At 51.5% G+C, this 23,959-nt stretch overlaps 1 protein-coding gene across 4 annotated transcripts in view; it reads right to left on the bottom strand.

Annotated features, from left to right (window-relative positions):
* Positions 1-1,263: 1,263 nt before the first annotated feature.
* Positions 1,264-23,959, bottom strand: part of BAIAP2L1 (BAR/IMD domain containing adaptor protein 2 like 1) — a 73,242-nt gene continuing 50,546 nt past the window's right edge. For 2 of the 4 annotated variants that reach the window (XM_036424319.2, XM_036424317.2), the window contains 11 exons: positions 22,250-22,311; positions 22,070-22,141; positions 19,896-20,033; positions 19,121-19,273; positions 17,662-17,829; positions 15,493-15,619; positions 13,782-13,983; positions 13,135-13,212; positions 12,033-12,219; positions 2,157-2,194; positions 1,264-1,610 (listed from right to left, as the gene is read on the bottom strand). In XM_036424319.2, the coding sequence (XP_036280212.1) occupies positions 1,535-1,610; positions 2,157-2,194; positions 12,033-12,219; positions 13,135-13,212; positions 13,782-13,983; positions 15,493-15,619; positions 17,662-17,829; positions 19,121-19,273; positions 19,896-20,033; positions 22,070-22,141; positions 22,250-22,311 (1,301 nt within the window). In that variant the 3' untranslated portion in view covers positions 1,264-1,534. The remainder of the gene's footprint in view (positions 1,611-2,156; positions 2,195-12,032; positions 12,220-13,134; positions 13,213-13,781; positions 13,984-15,492; positions 15,620-17,661; positions 17,830-19,120; positions 19,274-19,895; positions 20,034-22,069; positions 22,142-22,249; positions 22,312-23,959) is intronic. The other 2 variants (XM_045576812.1, XM_045576811.1) reach the window with 2 other exon arrangements.

Consider the following 23,959-nt stretch of genomic DNA (forward strand, 5'->3'; position numbering starts at 1 on the left):
AAACATAATACCTTGACATTTTCAGAGCATGCCCCTCAGTGCCAAGGACAAGGCAAGCCCTCCCTTCCTGTGTGAGGCAGGTAAGTGACATGTCGTCCCCTCTATGAAGGTGGAGACGGCTGGGTGAGCCCAGTGGCCTGCGAATTACACCTGCTAACCCCAGGCCCACTTATCGCTAAAACAAAGCCAGAGGACCCTCACTCCTCCTCACAACTCTAAAACCACGGTTGAAAAATAAGGGGCTTCCGTGAACCCCACTCTTAAGTGGTGGGAGAGTGGCCACTTCGCCGACTGGTTTCTTGGCAGGTGCGTCTTCTTGCAGGACAGGTGCTGCTTGACACCTGCACTCTGTCTGACTCAGTCCTGGGGAGCCCTCACGTTCCCGTGTCATTAGCTCCCCACTGGCTGACACAGGAGAAGGAGGCTAGGACCATGAACCTGGAGTGTCATGCACTCACACTGCTTTTACCTGCAGTTGACTTTGGCCAATTTCAAGCTTACAGAAAAACGGTAATAATGGTAAAACCTAAGGAGCTGTATGAACAAAAAGCACCCCTTCCCTGCCCACACAGTGAATGGCCTGGGTGTGACATTTAACCACGACGCTCCACTCCGCCAACACAGGGCCTAATCCCCGACAGTCAGCGGTGAATCCCTCCCGGAGCCGCCCAGGTGCCTAGCGCATGACAGTGGGTCTCGGCTAGAGCGCAGCTCCTACAGCCACCACTCCCCGAGGTCCTGGCTCCGTGAGCACTGTCTGCGTCAGAGGAAATGAGGGGCAGATGGGCTTTGGTCAGCTAGCTTATTAGCAAGTCCCCTGGTTGGCGCATGCGGTGCCCCCTGACCAGGCCCACATGCAGCCTGGCCTGGTGGGTTTTCATTGGTGCCTAAGAGCTACCAAACCCAGAAGTTCTGGGGCATTCAAGTACGAAGTACCATGGCTGTGAGGGGGACAGGCAGGACGCCCCAGCATTTTACAGCTGGGCCTAATCACGGGAAGGCTGGGGTTTCTCCATCTTGGGTAGCTCTGCATTTGACTAAAATTTTAAGTTAAAAGTTGAAATTTACATAATATTTTCATAATTTATATTGCTTAAGATTTTCCTTTGGATAAACATTACATGCTACTTAAGAGCAGGTACTTTATAAAATACAAATGTGGTCTCGGCTACATGCAGGTACAGAAAGCCAGTCCTGAAAGCACAGACTATCCCTTATTCTGGCTATTTCGAAAATAATCAGAATATTTAAAAAATGATTCAGTAAGGATTAGAACCAAATTTACTGCTCTTCGAACAAAATAGGAAGAAAATACTTTAAATGATTGAGTTGGTCACTCAATTTATCTTCTTAAAGACAGAAATGTGCAAAACCAACTATGTGAAATTAAGAAAATGCATTGATTTGCTAAAGTAGAATACGTTTAAAATCAGGCACCCTCCGGTGAAGCGTCATGACAGTTACAGCTGCACCACACCTATGACTTCACATGTGAGAACATAAGAAGATCCAGGAGAAGTCTTTGGCCATCTTTTCATCGAATGATTGGTGCTGACCGATCGTTTGTCACTGTTGGTCGGAGTTTCACAGTAGCAAAAGGGTTTTCTCCACTGTGGGGGAAGGAAAAACAAAGTCTGCAGAAATACCTTAAGATGGGAATTTTATTTTTTTGATTAATGCTAACCTGATGATCTCCCCCCCCCCCCCCTTGATGTGGAATGGAGAGAGAAATGTCCAAGTGAGAGAGACACATTGATTAGTTGCCTCTGCCAGGATTGAGCCTGCAACCCAGGTATGTGCCCTTAACCAGAAATAGAACCCGAGACCCTTCGGTGCATCGACCGATGCTGTAAGCACTCGGCAACCTCTGCAGTCCTCTGTGGCAGGGGCAGGTGGACAGCCATCTGAGACTGGGCCTGGATCACTGTGTTGCCAAGCACAGCCTGTGACCAGGAGCCCCCTCCTGGGTCGGGCAAATGCCTCCTGGACTGTGAGGAGAGCAAGGTGGCTGCATTCTCTTGACCCCCCAGGTCTGAGGCTGCTTTCAGGATCGGGCCTCCTGGGCTGTGCTCGGGGCAAGGACCTCCCAGGGACACTGCAGGCCACTCGTCAACGAGGCAGTGCAGCTCAGAGGGCTTAGGGGAGAGTTCACGTACCTGAGGAAAGGATGCTTTGCAGTCCCGTTTGTATTACTCTGTGGAAAGATGAAGAAGTTTATGGAAGGCTCATGAAATTAAGACTTTTAAACCAGACCTGAAGGTAAAGGCATCTAAAACACAAGGGACTGTTGAAAGCTATGAATACTTAAAGGTGAAGTCTCCGTTCATTAGAGACTGACTAGCTATGTAAATTCTCTTAAAAGGTTAACAGGAAGAACAGACATTTTAAAAGACGGTGAGGGACCTGCACCGTGTTGGCCATCTCACACTCGGAGAGAACAGGCCTGCGGCTCCTTGCCCACAGCCTGTTTCCGGTGTAAAACTTGTGAGTACTGGTGGCTTTTTGGGAGCTCAGTCCTGAATGAAGCCATGAAAAAACTGTGAAAATGAAATGTCGGTGGGTTTTGGTGCCCAGACTGGTGCCCAGTGCTCCCCAGAGATCTTGCAGGAAGTTGCACAAAGGGAAGAGAAGGACGTGTAAACACTGTCTCGGTCTTCAGGAACCACCAGAGCCTGCAGGTGCCTTGGGGTCTCCCAGTGTGGCCTGGGGCCTCCTTTCCTTCATTCCATAAAGCTTACAGGCCAAGAATCTGCTTTGAACCTGCTCTGGCTGGTCTAGGAAAGCACTGCTGTGAGGTTCCTCAGTGCCGCCCAGGAGAGGGCAGTATGCCACTGTGTGACCAAGGGGCTGCCAGACCAGACCTGACCGGAAGCTCCCAGGACTCCCCGTGGTCAGGGCACCGCCCTCTGAACACTGCCTACAGCTCCTCGCACTTCCCGCTGCCAGTCAGCTGGGGTTTGAAGGCCATGCCTCGCTGAAGCCCACACCAGGGCTCCTCGGGAGGCCTCTCCTGGGTTTTGGTCCTACTGACACTCAAGGCAGAGGGTTAGGGACATGGGTTCAGACCAGTGCCTGCTGTCTCTGGGCCTCCGAGGACCCACATCTTGACCTTGAACCTCGGGACCAGCCAGCGCATCCTGATGGCGGCCCCAGCACCAGGAGGCAGAGTCCTGGCTCTCTTCTCACTGAAGCACAGCCCAGCAGGGCTTTAAATGGACTCTGCCCACAGGGCACGCAGGCCCAGAGCGGCCCTCCTGGTGCGGTGCTCACATTCTGTGATTTAGGGATAAAACTACACCAGGACGCAGGTCACGCGAGTGCTCAAACATACTGCCAAACAGAAAGCAAGCCTAGAACGGAGGGATAGGGTCCCCCGGGAAAAGGTCCCTGGGGTCAGGAGGAAGGGCAGCCGAGTCCTCCTGGCCTGGGAAGTACACTTCCTGCCAAACCAGAGTCCCCAGGCTCAGCCTCCACGCGACACACTGGAAACCACATCCTCCCGCCTTTCCTCAAGGTGGGACGGTGTCAGGACGGTGCTGCTCGGAACCGGAAACACCCTGGGGAGCAGCCCAACTGTCCCCAAGGCACACCCTCCGGGCTTGTTCCCAGAGGGCCTCACCCCCAGGGAGCTTCAGAACGAGTTCAGCCACTTTGTCACCTGGGGGGCTCAGCCACAACAGTGGAGAGAAATGGCACAGTCCATCCTGGGAAGAAAAGTGACAACAGTGCTGAGGGCACAATGACCTAAGGCAGTGGTCGGCAAACTGCGGTTTGCGAGCCACACACGGCTCTGTGGCCCCTTGAGCTTTTAGCAAAGGCCAGCTTAGGAGGACCCTAATTAAGTTCATAACAATGTACCTACCTATATAGTTGAAGTTTAAAAAATTTGGCTCTCCAAGGAAATTTCATTCGTTGTACTGTTGATATTTGGCTCTGTTGACTAATTAGTTTGCCGACCACTGCTCTGAGACGGCAGCCTGAAACCATCCAGTGCCGGGTCATGTCTGGTTCTGGATCTGGTGCTGCCTACACCTGCTGCTTTGTGAGAAGCCACTGTGCACTTTTCTTCCTATGGCATTCCTCAGTGTCTGCCATAAAAAGGACAGTTCCAAAGGTTTCCCCTTTAACATCTACCAAGTCTACCCTGTCCCCAAACGTGCCCCTCCTCCCTTCCCCCTGCAGTGGGAAGGCACAGCCAGGCCGGCCGTGGCGCTGCCCTCATTCCTCCATGAGGAGAGCTCACGCTAGGTCCCGAGTGTCTGCAGAGCCTCCTCCCCACCTCACACCTGAGCACAGCCCCATCCCTCTTACTGGCTGATGCTGGAGCGCCCGGCTCCCATCCAAGCGTGTCCCTCCACTGGCTCCCTGAGGCCGAGCAGTGGGGTTTGGGGTCTCCTGGCCTTTGCCCGCTTCCCTCCCCCAGTCACCCGGCAAACGCTGCCTTGCCCTGCAGGAACACCAAGGTCTCTCCTGGTGCCCTGTGCCCCTAGATCTGACCGGTCCTGCATGGCTCCTGCAAGCCTGTCCCCTCAGCACACGCAGAGTGCGGACACGTGGCGTGAGCTCAGACCAGGTCTGTGGACCTAAACCATTCAAGCTCCTGCATCAACGGGCAGCAGAGCCGCTCCTGTGCAGGGCATGTCCTCTGAGGCAGTGGTGTGCGTCCGATCATGCTTTCTCTCGGACTTCCAAAGCAAGGCCTGAGCTCCGACCAGTCCCCCTGGCCTTGTAGGCGCAGCCTGTTGGGTGTCTGTGCCCCCTCTTGGCAGCCAGGATGATGCCGGTCCAGAGTGCACTTGACAGATTACTGAGGCACGAAACCAGATGCCGACAGGTCAGACACGTCCTGAGGGGAGGGGAGGGGCTGTCCAGGGGACACAAGGACAGGGAAGATCTTGTGACTGCACAGCAAGACAATCCATACCAGCTGACCACAGCCATGCAGGAATCTGCAAAGTGGGGCACATTGTGATTTCCCCACAAAACACCCAAACCCAAGCCCACCTTGAGCGGGCTCTTGGTGACTCACATGGCATCCAGTCCTCCCAGATTTCTGCTGGAATGTCCCTCACAGGCCCACTGCCTTGGAGGGGACCAGCTGGCCCCAGCTTACAGGTGATCCTGGTCACCTCGGGCCACCAGCACAGCCGTTTCCCAGATGGGAGGCAGACACTCGGGCAAGGGATCCGAGTGGCCCCCGGGCAGGGCGAGGCAGCCCCTCACCGCGGAGGGCAGGGCTGGTGGTGAGAGACAGCCCTGAGGGCAGCATGGTGCCCGCCCTCTGTCCTGCTGCTCCCTGGACACGGCCTCCTTCATCTGAGGCCACGGGAGGTGAGCTGTCACCTGCACACAAGCACGCCTGACCCTGGTGTTAAATGTCACAGCGGATGCCAGTTCACAACCTCCAATCTAGTTCAACCCCTCTAGTCTTCAACTGGGGACACGGAAGGCTGGCCAGGGGGAAAGACAGCTGCCTGGGGTCACAGGCTCTTTCTGAAGCCAAGGGCCCGCTTCCTGGAGCGGAGGGCAAATGCTGGGCCAGCAAACGTGCGCTTTAAAACAAAGGCACGTCAAGGTGTTCCCCAGCCTTTTAAAGCCTAGTTATCTGATTATTTAAAACGGCTGCCACTACAGCCCCACCCCTGCCCCCTGGCAGCTGTCCAGGTTACGGTGCAGGAACGTCCCGCCCTCGGTACTGGTGCGCAGGGGACTTGGCCTAAATGTCCTGGTGTCACAACCACAGTGACTGACAGCAGCTGGCGGCTGCCTTATAGAAACTGCGAAGAACCATGTTTCCCCGCTCCTATGGACCCCAGCCTTGGCTGACAGAACATACTCCCCGCATCATCATCGGCTGGTAAGCCTTCTGGGTCAGGAAAGAAACCACTAGTCCAGCTGGGTAAGAAGTTTTGATACAAAATCCAGGACCATGTCCCCTGCCCTCAAGAGTCTGGGCAGGGGTCAGCTGTGGCATGTGCTTTTTGAGCACCGTGCTCTTAGGATTTTAACCGGAACACTGTCTGTTCTGTGCGATCCGTGCCTGACTGCTCAGCATGGTGGTCACTAGTCACATGTGACCAGATGAAAAGTAAACAAATTTAAAATGGAAAACCCCATTCCTTAGCTACACCACCCACTTTCCGGGTGCTTGGCTGCCCCGGGCCCCATGGCCACTATTCTGGGCAGTGCAGTTCTGGAATGTTCGTTGGTCTTTTCTGCTCGGACACACGGAAGATTGGGGCCTGTGCCTCCTGCTGTTGCTGAGAGGCTGTGAAGGCCAGGTGCTCCCACCTCTCCTGAGGCCGGCCATGTGGGAGCAGAACCGGTTTCGGCCGCCCCCAGCTGAGTTCCTGGAACTGCCACCGCCTGTGGAGGCTGTCTGACTGGCTGAAGGGTGTCAGCAGAGGCCATGGAGGGTGTGCAGAGTTTTGTTTTTATTCTTTTGCAGTTTGCAAGGATCATGAAGTATCTCTTCAGCGATGCTATGACAGAAACATGAGCCAGTCCTTGAACTTCACTGTGCACCTGTGACACGCCCTCTGCTTGCTCTCCATTCCGAGGTCAGAGGCACTGGGTCTGACATCGGGAACAGTGACCGTCCTGGAGTCACTGCCAGCAGTGCCTCAAGCCCCACGGCCTTGGCTGACGTTCTCTAAAGCCGACTCCTCTTTTCTTGTGACCACTGTGAAATGGAGTTTCCGATAACCCCCAGATCAGAAAAATAATATAGCAGCTTGTCAGCACCTCATAAACAGCACACACAACTTGTCTCACCGACAGTGTTCTGATGGGAGACACTGGTTAGAACTGCGTTTCCCAATCTGCTCTGGGGCCTCAGAAAGCTGCTGTCACTTTTCTGGGCCGTAATAAGGCCCCACAGTACCTCCTGGGATGCTAGAAAGGTGGCCCACGCCCAGGAGGCATTGAGGGCGGAGGGGGTGGAGGCGCTATCCACAGGCTGCCACCAGGGCACCATGTGGTCCCAGGCCAGCAGCTCGCTGGAGCCCGGGCAGTGCTGGGATCTCACCGTGTGTGGGTGCTGGGGAGGGAGAAAAATCTCCATCTCTAAATATACCTATGTCCATCTCACAGCAAATAAAGTGAAAAGTTAACAGTAGTTATCTAGTTATAACTAAAATTTTCAATACTTAGTGTATGTTTCCCAAACTTTCTACCCAAACAGAAATTCTATGGTTATTTTTATAAGCAGAAAAAGTGTTACTTTAAAAAGTATTTTAAATACGGAATAGTGATTAGACATTTTAATTTTTACAGACTTGGACTTGGCTCTTCAGCCACAACCGGCAGCTGTGACTGCCAGGCAGGTGTAAAAATGTTCAGCACGGTTTGCTGACTGAGAGCAGCAGGGGATGGACAAAGGTTAACTCAGGAGTTCACCCTTATCTGTCTCAGGAGTGGCATCACCCTCCGTTTATCTGTAGACTTCACACAAACTGCACCGTAAAGCCATTTCTATGTTGAACAGTTTGGCATCATAAACGATATAAATACCCATGAAAGAGAACATTTGCTTAGCAAATGTGGGAAGAGGGTCTCTCAAATTGCAGGCACTTGAAAAACCAGAGAAAGCTTTGTTTTTCCTGGATACAGTCATGCTTGCAGGGCCCTGATTATTTTTAATTATTCGGAACCTTGGTCCAAAACAGTTTTTTCTAGTTAAATGAGTACCTTAATTTCAGATAAGAATGTTTTTCCTTTACAACGTTAGCATGTTAAAGATCTGGAGCTCTAAATTACATAAAAATTTTTTTTTTTTAAAGCCTCCAAAATATGTAAATGTGAGTAAGCCAGACCTGCTCCCAGAGTTCTGACAAAACTGGTTTCTCTGTGTAGGCTACACGAGTTAGTCACCAGGCCTGCCAGTTATCACCTGTCACTACCTCTCACCCCCCCACCCTCTTCTGCACAGAGCCTCCTCTCCATGACCGCCTGCCTCCGGCCCCCTGCACTCTCGGTGCTCCTGGCTCGGGGCTCCCTTCCTGGCCTATCTTACCGCCTCTGGTCCAACGCCCCAGACAGCGCCCAGGCACCTAAGTCCCGGAATGCACGCCTGAAGGCCTCGTGTTTGGTCTGACTTCATCCTTTAAATGTGGCTCAAACGCCTGCTCCCAAGATGCTGCCTCTGATGCTTCCCAGGAGCCGGAGCCCTACCACCACCTGTCACCTCTCCACCTTCACCCACAATAAACACCTGTTCACTGGACTCAACTGCTGGGCTGGTCTCACTCCCGTTGTCTCCCCAGGGCCCAGCCCAGGGCCTGGACCACCGTAAGCCACCAGTGGCACCAGTGGATGAGCTCTCGGGCAGAGGTCCCTGCACGTGACCCAGAGCCCTCCCTACAGGGCGCCTTCCTTCTCCAATGGTCTGATGTTTAGAAAGAAGTCTGTCTGGGCATAGTAGTCAGCTGCTGTAGTAATTTTTGTTGCCCAAGTTGTAAATATGACCTCGCTGTAGGTATCGACTATACCGGCTTGCGTGATAAGCTCGCCTTTTTGTGGAAGGTTCCGTCATCATTAAGAGCCCAACAGCATTCAGTGTCCTAACAGCTGTAAAGTCAGTGACAACTGAGGTCACCACTGGAACCCTCACAAGCAGGGCTTTCTCTTGAGATAGCGGGGGCTTTAAAATGTTCTTTTTAAATGAAACCAAACTACAGGCTGCGAAATGAAAGACTGAAAAAGCCTCTAGCCTGCAAGACAGAGTCACCTGCCCGAGGGCTCAGGGAGGGCTGGCCTCAGCACCAGGAGGGGCAGCGCTTCCTCTCCAATTCCTGGGAGAGTGCAGAGGACCGCTGCCTGCTCCTCAAATGCGGGCCAGACCTCGGCCACGCCCCGGTGAGGGCTTTGGTGAGACCTCAGGTTTCTGGTGGGTTTGAAGGAAGCCGGGCTGGGAGCAGCAGGAAGGGTGAACTGAGGACCCTGCATGGGTCCCGGTGGGAAGGGCAGAGGCTTCCACGAGAATGACCCAGAGGAGGCGAGTGACCGCAGAGCACCAGGTCGCCTCTCGGAGCAGCCCCGCCCGGCCCTCAGGAGGAAGCTGTGAGCCTCCAGCTTGGCCGCTCAGGAGGGGCAGGCACCACAGGGTGGGCACTGCTCACAGCCCTCAGCTTACTGGGCAGTCTCGGCCCTTCCAAAGCAACATTCAGTGCGGATGGACAGTCAGTGCGGATGAGCCAATGAAGAGGTTTAAAAATAAGTTAGACCTCATCTGAAGTTGAAATGCTAAATAATGACTGTCATTATCGACTCTATTGGTATTTAAAAATGTGATCTTTCAATTTATCCAATTCAGTGTATTGGTAGTAAGAACTATATCAATGTTTTCTTCATCCACCTTTATCCACATGGTGAAAATGCTGAGAAGTAAAACATGCTACCATTTTCTAAAATTGGCAGCTGTCTGAGTTGGCAAAAATGCCAGTGTTTTTATTTGCAATTCCAGCACTACAATTTGGGGGCAAGATTCTTTTTACCTTAAAAGGCATCATACCTTAATAAAGTAACAGCAGGTGGTCATTATCAGTGGCTGCTAATAGCACAAGAAGAGGCACAATCGGGCACGGGCACATGTGCCTCTGAATGGGCTAGCCACGGCCAATGAAATGCTCTAGCAAAGCAAAACAGGCTAACAAGACAACAGCAGGCTCTGACCAAGGCTGGAAATACAGGAGGAAGGGGAACGTGGGCAAGGACACCACGTGGCGACAACGGGAAAACCTAGATTAGGACAGACACCTGCAAGACTACAACCTGCCTCTACCCGTGAGTTCCAGGAAGAACAGACAAACACTTGTCATGAGACTCAGTGACCAACTGTAACATATGGAGCTGACCTGGATCCAGATTCAAACAAATATATTGTCAAATTTTTCATGAGACAATCAGAAACTTGAAGTGACTGGTTGATGATACTCGGAAATTATTGTCAGTTTTTAAAAATATGACCATTGGTGCTGTGGTCATTTTTTAAAAAAAAGGACCTTTAAGATAGGTAAAATGATAGGGAGTTTGGCATTAGCTTCAGATTGATCTGGGAGCGAGAGGGGGAGAGATGAATACAAGCTAGGTAGATGGATTGGCTATTGGATTAGGTCGTTAGGTCATTGGGTTATTCTTTTCACTTTCACGTGTGCTTGAATTTTCCTTTAAGGAAAAGTTGGAAACCAAACACAACCGGAAGGTGCTAGAGACCCACCGGTCACACCGGACCAACCGGGACCCTGAGTTTTGGGACGTGCAGCTATAGAAGTTTTTTCTCTTTAAGCAAAAGGAATTTTTATGTTTAGGAATGCCTTAAGGTCATTTCCATATAGTTTGAATATTGTTTTAAAACGTACTAGAGCCTTTAATAAATAGCATTTGATATCTCTGCCCTTTCAAGCAATAGCGCCCTCCATGCCGACAGAATGGAATAGCTCCTTTTCAACAGCCACATGTCCTTCTTTTGAATAGCTTTTGGAGTTAGCTATTTGGGGTAATTTAGAAGGAAAAAGCTGCAAACAATATACATGCAGTGAGCTTATCAAAGAAGAGAAGCTAGACAAAGATGTTGTAGATGAATGAGCTTTCAAAGCCTTGCATTTCCTGGACCAGAACAGGTCACTGCAGCCTGGGAAGAGGCAGGCATGTTCCAGACACCTGAAGGCTCACACAAAACATGGCCATTTTTAGGAGGGATCCCAGTTCAGAGAGCCCACCTATGCACATTCACAGGTGAACAAGACCACCACCATTAGGGTTGTGATGGGGACAGAGAGGAGACCCCCGCCCCGCCCCCGGCCATGAGAAGCAGGGAGATGGCTTCACACGCACCCCAGGAAGGACCACACGCAGAACTAAAAGGCACCCACTGTGTGGGTCACCGGCAGCGCCCTGGGGGTGTTTCTGGGAGGAAGGCTGGGTGCCAGGCCACCTGCAACCTTGGGCACAAGCTCAGCCCACTGAGCGCCACACGCCCTCCCCGGCTCCTCCGCTTCCCTGGGCTTTAGCAGAGCAGCTGCCTATTGCTGGAGAAATAGCCACACTGACTGCTTCCAAGTTAAATCTTGGCCCCAAATTGTCACTGAGCCTAGCATTGGCCCTGCATGCCTACTGCTCTTCTAAAGCATGTTCCCGCGCTTACTCTTCAAAACAGAGATTCTTTTTCCAAACTTCCCACCCCACCTGCTTCGCCACTGAGCGCACGGACACCGTCACCCAGATGCTCCCAGCCTGCCCATCCAGCTGCACCTTCTCCATCCCTCCTCCTCCTCTGCTGTGTAATATACACTGAAAAGAGGGGAACAAGAAACCCCTCGATTCTCCAGCCCCCTGGACTTATTGCCTCCTTCTCTGCTCCTCAAAGATGCTGAGGAGGTGCCCTCCTCGGGGTTGTAAACTTTCTACTCCTGCCCGGGAAGCTCCTCCTCTTGATCCCTGTAGGGTGGGCTCCTGCTATTCATGTGGCTTAGATGTCACCCTCAGAAGTCCTCTGCTGTTGCTATTCACATGCCACTTAGATACCCCCTTCAGGGCTGAGGGACAGACTCCGGGCTGCAGGGTGCTGCTGGCACATGGTCCTCTGCTCATGACCTCCGGCCTGTCACTCAGAAGACACCACTGCCAAAGGAGTGACAGCTGTCTGCTGACTTTCTCAGCATTACAGATAACGCACACACCGTTTCTGCACGGCACCTCCGGAGGACGTAGGGAGTGGGTTGTCACTTTAACCTTAGCCTTCCTTCAGGAAACAATGTGGAAATGGAGGAAAACGCAGAAGACAGCGATTAAGAGATGCAGGGTCTGCAGCCACGACCAAAAGGAAGGAGAGACTAAACCTGAGACAGTCTGGCAAACTAGGGACTTGCAGGTCACTTACGGGTACATAAAAATGAAGAGACTGGAGCTAGCAGGCGGAAAGGCTGTGTGACAGAGAAGGGACCCAGAGGAGCGAGGAGAGGTCCTGCCCCCACCGCCCAGAGACTGTCACTTAGGACGTGGGCACACGAGACGTTATACACAGCCCTACTCACGAGAGAAGTGGTTTCTGGTCCGGACGCCAGGGCTTTAAAGGTAGAGGTGGGCTTGGGAACATCGGCTCCCTTGTCTGCGGCCGCTCGCGTGGACAGGCACTCCAGGTAATCCGGAGGGGGGATGGGGACGGCAGCACAGCTCTTCTCCGACAAGTCCATGGTGCTCATGCTCCTCACGGGCGCGGGGCTAACGGCCCGAGTTAGAGAACCAGTTAGATAAGGTCCTCTCACCAGATCCCAACACTCAGAATCGCCGTGATCAGACAGGCCTCGGCAGGAGGAGGTCACACACACACACACAGTATCACAGTTATTATCTGGATCGAAGTGCAGACTTAGGGGTTACTGGGATAGAGGTGCCAAGGGAAGCCCATCGGTGTAATAGAAACCATGGCAGTAGACACGGCCCAGGAAGGAGAGGAGAAAAAGGACTGAGGACGGCCCCTGAGGAACCCCTATGTTTACACGGTGATGGGGGTGGCCAGTGCGGAGAGGGAGAAGGCTGTGGTGAGGTGCAAGGACAATAGAGGGCCAGGTCCGGAGACCTGGGCAGGGAGCGTTACAGAAAAGGTGTCCCAAGTGTTGCAGGCTGCTCAGGAAGGTCAAGAGGGAAAGGTGGCCGTAGTGGGTTTGGCTCAATGGGTAAAGTATCCACCTTCAGACTGAAGGGTCCCAGGTTCGATTCCAGCCAAGGGCGCATACCTCAGTTGCAGGCCCTCATTCCTAGTCAAGGCTTGTGTGGGAGGCAACTAATCAATGTTTCTCTGTCTCTCCCCCTCCCTTTCACCTCTACAAATCAATGGAAAAATACCCTTGGATAAGGATTAACAAAAACAAGGAGGGAAAAGAGGAATGCAGCCAGTGTGGGAGAGGTGCTGGGAGTGGTCCTAGAGGGCTGAGGGGGTGGGCCTGGCGGGGAGACTTCATGCAGTCAGTCAGTGAAGCCCGCGGACACAGAAGTCACTAGGGAAGAGGGTGAGCAGCCGTCTCCCGCTCAGTCCCCACCACCTGGTTTCCCACAAATGCAGACAGAATTCTGACCACCCGAAAGCAGCAGGTTGAGTGCCCTGTCACTAGGCCACGTGAGCATGGCCAGTCCTACCTCGGTGAGGGCACACTCACTGCCTCCTGCGCGTTCTCTTCCAGCAGCCTCGTGTACGACGACGGGAACCAGCCCCTCCTGCACGGGCGGAGGAGAGAGAGACGCGGTGGGTGGGAGCGGACGCTGAACAAGAAACACTGAGGACCTCTCACCCATCACACAATGTGTGCTTCACACACAGTGTTCCTTTGTGTGGATCCCCTTTCAATCCCCCTGCTCCTTCCTGGTTTTGTTTAATAGATGAGTAACCTACACAGAAAACCATTTGTGTGCTGATACGCAGATTATCCTTGAGAAATCGAAAAAACAAGAGAATACTTAAACCTATTTTCAGAGGCGACACCTATGACCTAAAGATTATTCTTATGTCAAACTGATCTAGCCATGCACACATGCAGAAAACAGCCTGGGACAGAACAGCTCCGGTTAACTAACTAAACCAGCAGTCGCCAACTGGCGACCCGCGGACCACTGGCTGTGAGGTCCGGAAGGCTGGCGACTGCTGAACTAAACCACAGCTACAGCTGAGCTAGGACCGTAACATTGGCTCAAATGTGTGTCCACAGGACCGTGCGCTCACAGGAGAGACGGCGGCTCTCTGCGGCGCTGGGCCTGGCTCCGGGGCGGACGCTCCCACGGAGACTTACGCTTTGGAGGTGTCGTGCTCTCCGTAAAGCCAGCCGTCCTTCTCCTCGGCGACAAGCAGCGTGATGACGTCTCCCTGCGCGAAGCCGAGCTGGTTGGTGCCGGCGGTGTGGGGGAAGATGGTTTTCACTTTCTGCCTTTTCATCATGTTCAGTCCCGTTGCAACAGACACCGATCGCTGTAAACTGGGATCCTCCGAAGACGCTGAAGAGGACACAGTGGTGATGGCTTTTCCAAGAACGACAATCGGCCCACACCCTTCCCTTTGCCGGAGGGGCGGACTACAGGGCAAGGAGGCCCGACAGAGAGGGTCAAACAGGGCCTGCCGAGTCCCCACACCTCCCGAGTCAGGGCGGCTCTCAGAGGCAGGCCGCCCACCACATGTGCCGATGCTTCCCTTTTCTCCAGATGAACCACAGGAACCACAGGCCGTGGGAGGCCTCAGTGCCCCGGCCTGGGCCAAAGACAAGGAGAGCCGGGAAATGCTGCCAGAGGAGCGCCTTCACTGAGTCCGCACAGCCTCTGGGGTTGGTCCAGGCAGAGCCAGGAACCAGCTGCGGGCGGCCTGGCTCCACAGCCCAAACAGCACTCTGTGGAGCAGCACGCTGTGCAGTTTGTGTCTCAATTCAAATACTGCCTCATATTTACACTCAAAACAAAAATTGGAATGGAGATTTTTTTCTTTTTAGGTATTTTTTTCCAGTCAAATTTTGCTAGCCCACTATTTATAAAACAATGTAAGATCTCTCTCTGCTTTACTCCTTAGTCTTACTAATTACTCTGTAAACTCTACTAGCTTCTCACCACGCGCTCTCTAAGGACCTCAGTGGTGCTGAATCCACTAGCAATGTTATTTCCTTTTACCAAAAAGAATCAGAGAGTCATGTGAATGACTGGGATGCACACAGCATTACCTATTTTAACTTTACATGGCATATAATTGTAGTCCTTCCTTCAAAGGTAAATGGTTGCAGACCACTATGTCCCCAGATGCCATTTGGAAAATCTCATCTCTTCCCCATCAGCCTCATGTGAGCTAACCTGGGTCTCTAGCACACACTCGACTGCCACGACTTTCACACCCAGGGGCCCAGGAGTCACCCAGAGACGGGCTAGCCGCTGGGACAGTCTCCGGGGTGCTGGGCGCCAGACTGCTGTAGGCAGAGCTGAGTCTAACCAAAGCCTCCCGAAATGTCCGCAAACAACTTGTCCCAATTTACTGCAGTGCAGTCCACAGAGCTCAGTACTCTCAGCAGAACTACCTCTCCAGAGGCCTGGGCGAGGTTTGATGATGAAAATAACTGATTACAATTCAAACTGAGCCTCCGGGTAAGATCAACAACCATAATTTTGTTACGTGAACCTTTATAGTTTTATTGAAAAAAAGAAATTTTATTACAAATTGCCACTGAATATGGGACACAGTGGAGGCTCTCTGTACATCCTATCTTATTTTAAAAATAACTTTTCAATAGCATATTTACTCCTGCAAACATCAGTTGGTACACAGAATTAGTATGTGTCAGAAAAGGTGTCACGTATAACATGTCTCCTGGTTTTTCCATAAACCCAGACCTGTGTGTGCTCTGAGGTGTAAGTTCCTCAATGTTGGGCATGTGCCATATGCATGCTTATTCACCGCTACCTCAAGATGCATTTATCCAAAATATTTATTTTAAAAGTTTAGACAGGTATTTTAAAGAAATACCTTACCTGAATTCTGTGCAGCTGTCGCTGGGTTATTGAACATATCAATCAAAGGGCTGGCGATCACTCTGCCGGAAGGAGCCGGGGGCACCTTGGATGGGTACTTAGAAAGGGTGTCATAGTCTTTCCCAGCCTGTGGAAAAGTCTTCATTAGATTAATAATAGTTTAACAGAGCAGTGGAATTCCAGTTTTCCAGGGCTGTTTCATATTATATGCTCTACATTCCAAATTTCCCCAAAGTTCCCTTAGTTGTAGGGCAATACCCCATTTTGAATTATTTAAATATTTATTTATTTTTTTAAAAGATTTTATTAAAAAAACACACACAATATTTTTATTGATTTTTAACAGAGAGAAAGGGAGAGAGATAAGAGAGCTAGAAATGTCGATGAGAGAGAAACATCGACCAGCTAGCTGCCTCTTGCACACCCCCTACTGGGGATGTGCCCGCAATCAAGGTACACGCCATTCACCGGAATCGAACCTGGGACCTTTTAGTCCGCAGACCGACGCTCTACCACTGAGCCAAACCGGCTTTGGCTATTTAAATATTTTTTCATTTTTTGTCTTAAAAAAAATAAAACCATTATCTTTAAAAACAAAACAGAAACAGAGCAGGCACTTGCCATACTCTCGCCCCCTAGTGACCACCCCTCTACTTTCCTTCTGTGGATTCAGGCTCCCTTAGTGCTGCTTGGTCAGCGGAGTCTACATCTGAAACCATTTCCCTTAGAACTTTAAGTGCTTTGCTTAATTTCTTTTCTTTCTTTCTCTCTCTCTTTCTTTCTTTCTTTTTCTTTCTTTTTTTTTTTTTTTAATGTTTTTATTGATTTTTGAGAGAGAGGAAGGAAGAGAGAAACACTGAGAGAGAAACATCATGGACTAGCTGTCTCCTGCACACCCCCTACTGGGAATTGAGCCCAAAACCCATGTGCCCTGATCGGGAAATCTGGTCTGTAAAGAGGTTTCTCTTTACTTGGTAAATAATGTGTTTTCCCTCCTGAGAGGTTTTCTCTTTATCCCTAACATTCTGCAGTTTTATCGAGGTTTTGGTCATTCCTGCGTCCAGGATGGGCCTGGCTGCCACGTGAGACCAGGTGGGAGGCTGCTGCGGTCGGCTCCAAGGGGCTGCGGTCAGAGCAGCGCAGGGCTGAGGGGCTGGACTGGGGCAGGCTCTGAGGATGGAAACGTTAGGATTGGCCAAGGGACTGACAGTGGCATGAGGAACAAGAGAAAGGCGTCGCCGCACTCGGTCTGAGCCACTGGGAGGACAACACTGCCGTTCACGGGGTGGGGAAGGCTGTGGAGAGGCAGCTTTGGAATAAGGATGTCTGCCGAAACCGGTTTGGCTCCGTGGATAGAGCGTCGGCCTGCGGACTGAAGGGTCCCAAGGTTTGATTCTGGTCAAGGGCATGTACGTTGGTTGCGGGCACATCCCCAGTGGGAGATGTGCAGGAGGCAGCTGGTCGGTTTCTCTCTAATCAATGTTTCTAACTCTCTATCCCTCTCCCTCTCTGTAAAAAAAAAAAAAAAAAAAAATCAATAAAATACATTTTTAAAAAAAGTCAGTCTCTGGTTCTAGACAAGTTGAATTTGAGATCCCCATTAGACATTCAGTGGTGAGGCTGGGCAGGCAGAGGAGTGTACCTCCCATGTCTCAGCTGGCCTAACATGTTTCCCATTAAAAAGTCCTCTTTCTGTGTTTGCACTGTGTTTTGGAAGTGTTTCGGTTTAATTTTCCAAGCAGTTCCATCCTTCTAATGAGCCCATCAGTTGTTATTGTGTTTTGAGGGCAGAGAGAGAAATGGAAAAAAAATATATTTTAGAAAGATTTCAAACGTAAGAGAATAGCACCATACATCTCCATGTACCCAGCACCTAGCTTCAACAGTTATCACTTCCTGCACAGAAAGGTGGGTTGTTTGGTGTGGCTCAGTTGGCTGGCGTCATCCCTTGCACTGAGAGGTCTCTGGTTCGATTCCTGGTCAGGGCACATGCCTGGGTTTTGGCCTCAGTCCCCAAAAGGGGGAGTGCAGAAGGCAGGTGATCAACGATTCTCTTTCATCATTGATGTTTCTATCGCTCCCTCCCTATTCCTCTCTAAAATCAATAAAAACATTATTTTTAAAAAAAGCAAATACACAATTGAGATCTCAGAGGAAACCAGTTCCTACCATGCTGCTTCTCTCGACCATTGGCGAAGGCTGAGGTGTCCAGGTCGGGGGTGTGGAGGCAGGGGTCTTTATTTCTTCTATCATGTTGATGATTTCGTCTGGCACTTTGGTGGCATCACCGCAGGTTTTCTGCCACCTCAGCAGTTTGGAATTCAGTAATTCTGCCGACTGTAAACCCAAAGGAAACAAACCGCAGATAAATATGTATTGTCGGAAGAGCTGACGAAAATTACATCAAACGATTATCACTGACAACACATTGCCGGCTTGTCACCAGAAGTACGGGGGCTCAGAGTGAAATTCAGGGAGTAGTTTGAGCTTCTGTGAGTATTTGCTGTCTTATTTGCTGAGAAGGATGTAGGCTTCTGTTCTAAAAGAATTTATCTTCTGCCAAAACTGGTTTGGCTCAGTGGATGGAGCGTCGGCCTGCGGACTGAAAGGTCCCAGGTTCGATTCCGGTCAAGGGCATGTGCCTTGGTTGGGGGCGCATCCCTGGTGGGGGGTGTGCGGGAGGCGGCTGGTCAATGTCTCTCTCTCATCAGTGTTTCTAGCTCTCTGTCTCTCTCTCTTCCTCTCTGTAAAAAAATCAATAAAATATATATATTTTTTAAAAAGAATTTATCTTCTCCCTCCATGTGAATAATTAAGACTAATATAGGGTTGTAAAAGATTAAGAACAAGTTCAAAAACGAAAAGGGAAGGGTTGAGCAATCCGTATTAATCACCAGGAAATGCCAACCACCGCTTTGTTCTCCCACTCCTATGGAAAACACCTCTAAGACAGGCAGGGGATCCAGCGGGCTCAGCTTAGGGAAACCGGATTTACAGCCAGAGGAGTCAGATCTGTGCTCGGACTGAGGGGCCATAGCAGTGTGCGGTGGGCCCTGCGTCGGCGCCAGCGCTGAGGGGCGCTCTGGCCTCAGGCTGGCAGACCATGGGGCTGGACTGTGGAGCAGAGTCGCAGATGGACAGAGAGAAGTCCCACAGCCCCAGAGGCTCCCACAGCCTGGCTTTGCTTCTTGCAGCTGGAGGTCCCTGCAGGCCTGGGTACAGCTTCCAGGGACATGGGCCCTTGAGCTGAGCATCTCAGACCTCATGTAGAGTGGACCTGCTGGGCAGGGCCTCCCTCTGTGGCTCTGATGAAGGACTGAGGCCAAATATGCAGCCCTGGGAGTTGGACAAGAGCTGACTCACAAGGCGAGAAAAGGAAAAATGTGCTATTTCTCAATTAGTAAACATTACTTTATCCATGGTTTTAAATACGGACGAATTACTACACTAATGAAAAATATTATAGATGTCTAAAAGTTAAATATTCAAGTTGGCCAAAAACTATTTCTTTGAAATCTTCCCATTGGCAAATAGGTCCGCCGCTGTGTGCCGGGGCGTGTGTGGAACTGCATTGGAAAGCATCTCAGGGCATTTAAAGACGACGCGAAACCGGTACCGGCCGCCGCACCTGCTGGTGGTAGTGCTGCGTGAGGCTGGCGAAGCTGCAGTGCTTGTCCACCAGGAAGCAGAAGCGCCTCTTCTCCTCCAGGAGCGCCTCTCTGCAGCCCTCCGCAATGAACCTCTGGATCTCGCTCTGGCGAGAGGTGACCGTTTCTATGTACTAGGAAAGCAAGAACAGTTACGCAGCGTGGCAGGAGGAACCAAGCAGCTGCTCAGCCCAGCATTTATCTCCCGCCATCTTTACACTCGGTTTATTTGGATAATGGAGTTAACTGCTAAACACAGATAAACATTACACAAAATAACAGAGTTGTAACCTGGCCCAAGCAGATAGCATCGTTCTTATCAAGATCCCTGACTCCTCTGCGAGAGCAGCTGCCAAAGGCCTTACATTCCAGGGGGCAGTTGGCACAAAGTATGGCTTTGTACTGCAGGGAGAAGCGCCTGTTCCACTGGAAAACCATGGGCTTTAGAATCAGAAAGTCTGAGTTCAAACCACAGTTCCAAGAGTCAACCACATGATTTGACTGAAGCTCCCTCCCCATCTGTGAAATGGGGATAACAATGCCTACCCTCCCCCAGTGGGCAGAAAATGCCCATGTCTTTAGGAGGCCACTGACTAAGCATGCTTCACCCTGGAAAAGCCTGCAGCAGCTCACAATGCTGTCAGATGCTCACTTCTAACTTCAACAGCAGCTCAGCCGTAAGCAGATGAAGGGTTAACCGTGGTAAACAAACTATAAATCATCACCAACAAAACAAAGTCATGCTGAAGAGTTTACCTCAATTTCTTTGTGTTCATATTTGAGTGCATTTCGTCCTCCTTGACTTTTCCTTCTGATCTTCTTCAATTCAGCTTGAGATTTCTCCAAAGAATCTAATTTATTCCTGTGCTCTGCTTGGTATCTTTTGAGAGTGGCCTGCAAGTTAAACGTTGCATTTATTTCACAGCAGCAGCACCATACAAACCTGAAGGCAGGTTTTGCCAGCATTTTCACTGGGCATGGTTGGCCTGACTCTCACTTCACACCACCCTCCCCTGGTCGTGGTCCTGCACACCCCCACTTCACACCACCCTCCCCTGGCTGTGGTCCTATACACCCCCACTTCACACCACCCTCCCCAGGCCGTGGTCCTGCACACCCCCACTTCACACCACCCTCCCCAGGCCGTGGTCCTGCACACCCCCACTTCACACCACCCTCCCCGGGCCGTGGTCCTGCACACCCCCACTTCACACCACCCTCCCCAGGCCGTGGTCCTTGCACACCCCACTTCACACCACCCCTCCCCCAGGCCGTGGTCCTGCACACCCCCACTTCACACCACCCTCCCCGGGCCGTGGTCCTGCACACCCCCACTTCACACCACCCTCCCCGGGCTGTGGTCCTGCACACCCCCATTTCCTACTGCCCTCTCTTCAACTTTAAGGTTTAATGCTTTGATTTGTCCTAACGTTCTGTTTATATGAAAGGCTCTTAACCAGAGGGCAGCTCTCAGAGGATAACGTCTTTTCTTTCTCTTGATCTTCTTTCCTCCAAGGTGTTTGGACACTGGGTGGTCAGTAATTTGGTGAGGATAAGTCAACAATATTAGATCTCAGGTTCCTGTTTTATGACTTACTAGAGGCCCTGCGCATGAAAATTCATGCACTGGAGGCGGGGGTCCCTCAGCCCAGCCTGCCCCCGCTCACAGCCCAGGAGCCCTCAGGGGCAGGAGGCAACCCAGCAATCAGTGGAAGGCAATGCCCCATCACACCTCCACTGCTGCCACTGCCGGCAGCACAAGCCTCAGCCAGCCCTGGTTACCTGAGCCTCGGGCGGCCCTGGGCGGCTGGGCAGCCACCATCTGAGGCTTGCCTGTGCCTCAGGCCAGCCCTGGCAGGCTGGGGGGCTGAGGGGCCTGGGGGACTCTGGAGGCAGGTGTGCTGAGCGGCCAGGCCCACCTGGGGGCGGACCCAGCCTTGCAGCGCCTGCAGCCCTGGCAGGGCTGGAGGAACTGGGCACCACCATCTTGTGGCTTTGGGTGCTGCCATCTTTGAGGGTGTAACAGTCAGCATATTCCCTCCTTATTGGCTGCGGGTACCACCATTTTTGTGATGGTGTGAGGGTCAATTAGCTTATTTCCTCTTTATTAGATATAATTATTAGATAGGATGATTTCAAGAGACTGAAGAACAACAATCAGCTCCAGTTATTTGGAAGCCATGCAACAGTTTTTTCTTGGAGCCTGACAGACCTGGGTTAGAATTTTGGGTTCCTCCCTCATTTCCCATGCGACTTCAGCAATTACTTAATTTCTCTCAGGTCCACTTCTGCCCTCTAATTGTACAGTGAGGATAGCATGAGTTCCTTCCCATATTTCGGAGTTTCTGTAGGGATGCAAAGTGCGTTGGCATCACACCCGCCTCCGCAGTCCCAGCCGGTCCTGTGCCTTCCTCTGAGCCCGGCTTACTGCGCCCGGGTCTTGGTGAGAAGAAAAGGGAGTCCGGGGGGCAGTCGGGGGAAATAAAGCCCTGTGTGCAGGGCAGGACCAGGCAGGAAGAAACTGCTGGAACTGACAATAGCAGGTGGCGGCAGGAGGTCCATGCAGGAGCGGTCTGATATCAGGCCTGGCGCCCAGTCAGTGCTCTCACTCACCCCCCATCCCATGGAGCCAGCTGGGAGAACCACAGCTGCCGGAACTCAGATGCAGCTGTCGCCAACACGTGTGTGGGCTTAGGGGCGAGGCTTTCAGAAGCAGCAGGATTCCTCGCAGCATTTTTTCTATGCTTTTTAGTAAGGATGCTGAGAGTTAGCAGAAACGAGCCCATTCAGCCCCAGGGACCTGTCCACAGCTCCATCCCTGTCTGCTGCTGAACCAGGCTCAGAGTCAGGTGAGTGCAGCCTCCTGGACAGCCAGGCCCCGTGCCCACGCCTGCCGCCACCAGGGAGACAGAGCAACACTGAGTACTCACGGTCATGTATTTTATGTCAAGTTCTGTCTTCTTCTCCAGCTCATGTATAATCTCTTTGTGGAATGTTTTGAACTGTTAACAAAAGGAAATAAAAATATTCATACAAGATTTGAGATGTTAAGCAAAATAAAATTTAAAAAGAAATACATATTGTAAAAATAGAAAAAAGAGTTCACATACATTTTCTCTAAAACTCTCGTCAAGTTTCTGGTGGGTACTTGAAATCTCTATGAGAACGTGGCCTGAGAACAAAACCAGACAAGTTAGGGGGGAAGCCACTGTGTGGTGTTGTAACGAGGGGAAGGGAAGTAAAATAGTGCCTCACAGTCCATCGATGTCCCCAGAACCCGCGGGCGTCAGTCCCAGACACTTAGCTGACCACGCCCCACAATGGGGTGGGTGCCAGGGAACACAGCTGGTCGGTCGCAAACTCACTCTACAATACCCTTCCTCAAAAGAATGCCAACTTGCCCTAGCTGGTTTGGCTCAGTGGATAGAGCGTTGGCCTGTAGACTAAAGGGTCCCAGGTTCGATTCTGGTCAAGGGCACATGCCTGGGTTGCGGGCTCGATCCCCAGTAGGGGGTGTGCAGGAGGCAGCTGATCAATGATTCTCTCTCATCATTGCTGTTTCTATCTCTCTCTCCCTCTCCTTTCTGAAATCAGTAAAAATATATTTTAAAAAAAGAAAGAAATTAAAAAAAAAGAAAAAAGGAACGCCAACTCTGTTTTAAAACTCAGCTTGTGGAGTTTTGGGGTCTATATTTGTTCATCTCCTGTGCTAAATTTATCTGGTTTAATTGTTACAGTCTCTTACAAAAGAGACTCTTGGTCATTATAGGAACTAACTATAGGAACAAAGGCCTTATTTTTATCTATCCCTAGAGCAGTCTGAGTTTCTGTCAGAAAAGATAAAGCTTTTTTTGTTCCTCACATTAGTTCTCGCATCATTCTGGAAGATGTTAATGCTGGGGAAACCCACGGCTGGGACGGTGCTCTGCCTCGATCTCCTGGGCCCAGTCAGTTCTAAGGGCCATCGCACTGACAGAGAGCACGCTCCAGGACAAGGGCCTTCCTCCAAAGAGCGGCTGGACGAGCCCGCCTGCACAGCACATCCCCTGCCGGCCACAGCCCTGCCGGCCACGGCCGGCGCACTCTCTGCTCCTGACTCTGATGAAGGTGAACAAGAGCCTCTCCCCGCCAACTTATCTACAGGAACCAAACAGTCTGATAGCTAAGAGCTGGAAAACCAAAACCACACAGAACAACCACCAGACTAGACCAAGCGATTTTCTGTGCTGGCAGGTCACCCACAGTTCTGTGGGCAGATAAAGGGGTCCTTTGGGGGAGATGACAGGCTGTGGGTGAGGGAGTATGTAGGGAAAGAGAAAAGGACACCGATTGGACCAGGACGTCGGCCACACTCCACACAATGACTCCCCCAGGCCCTGCTCTCAAAACGGTTTAGGACAGCAACTTTCAAAGGGCTAGCCCAGGATGTGAGGGCGATCTGGCTGCGACATCTGTCACCCCATTGATCGCCAGGGTTGATTCGGCTGATCTGGCTGGCTAGGCGGGTGTCCCCCTCCTCCCTCACCGATCCATGTGCGTCCCTCCCAAAGCTGCGCGCTTGGTCGAAGAGGACTTTCCCCCAAGAGGAGAGGACCGGTCTTCGGTCAAGGGTATACGAGTAGCTGCGCTCCCCTGCTAGAACCTCCAAACAAAGGGCTAGCCCAGCCTTTCCTTCATCTTCAGACCAGAAATTCAACCGCCGCCTGAGCATGTCCACTGGCCGTCCTATGAGGCACCTCACATTCGACATGTCTAAAAGTGAACTCAGCTCGTTCTCTAACCCCGGGTCTTGGCAGCCAGCCAGTCGCACTGTGTGATAC

The sequence above is a fragment of the Pipistrellus kuhlii genome, unplaced genomic scaffold, assembly GCF_014108245.1.
Source record: "Pipistrellus kuhlii isolate mPipKuh1 unplaced genomic scaffold, mPipKuh1.p scaffold_m20_p_8, whole genome shotgun sequence".
Lineage (NCBI taxonomy): Eukaryota > Metazoa > Chordata > Mammalia > Chiroptera > Vespertilionidae > Pipistrellus > Pipistrellus kuhlii.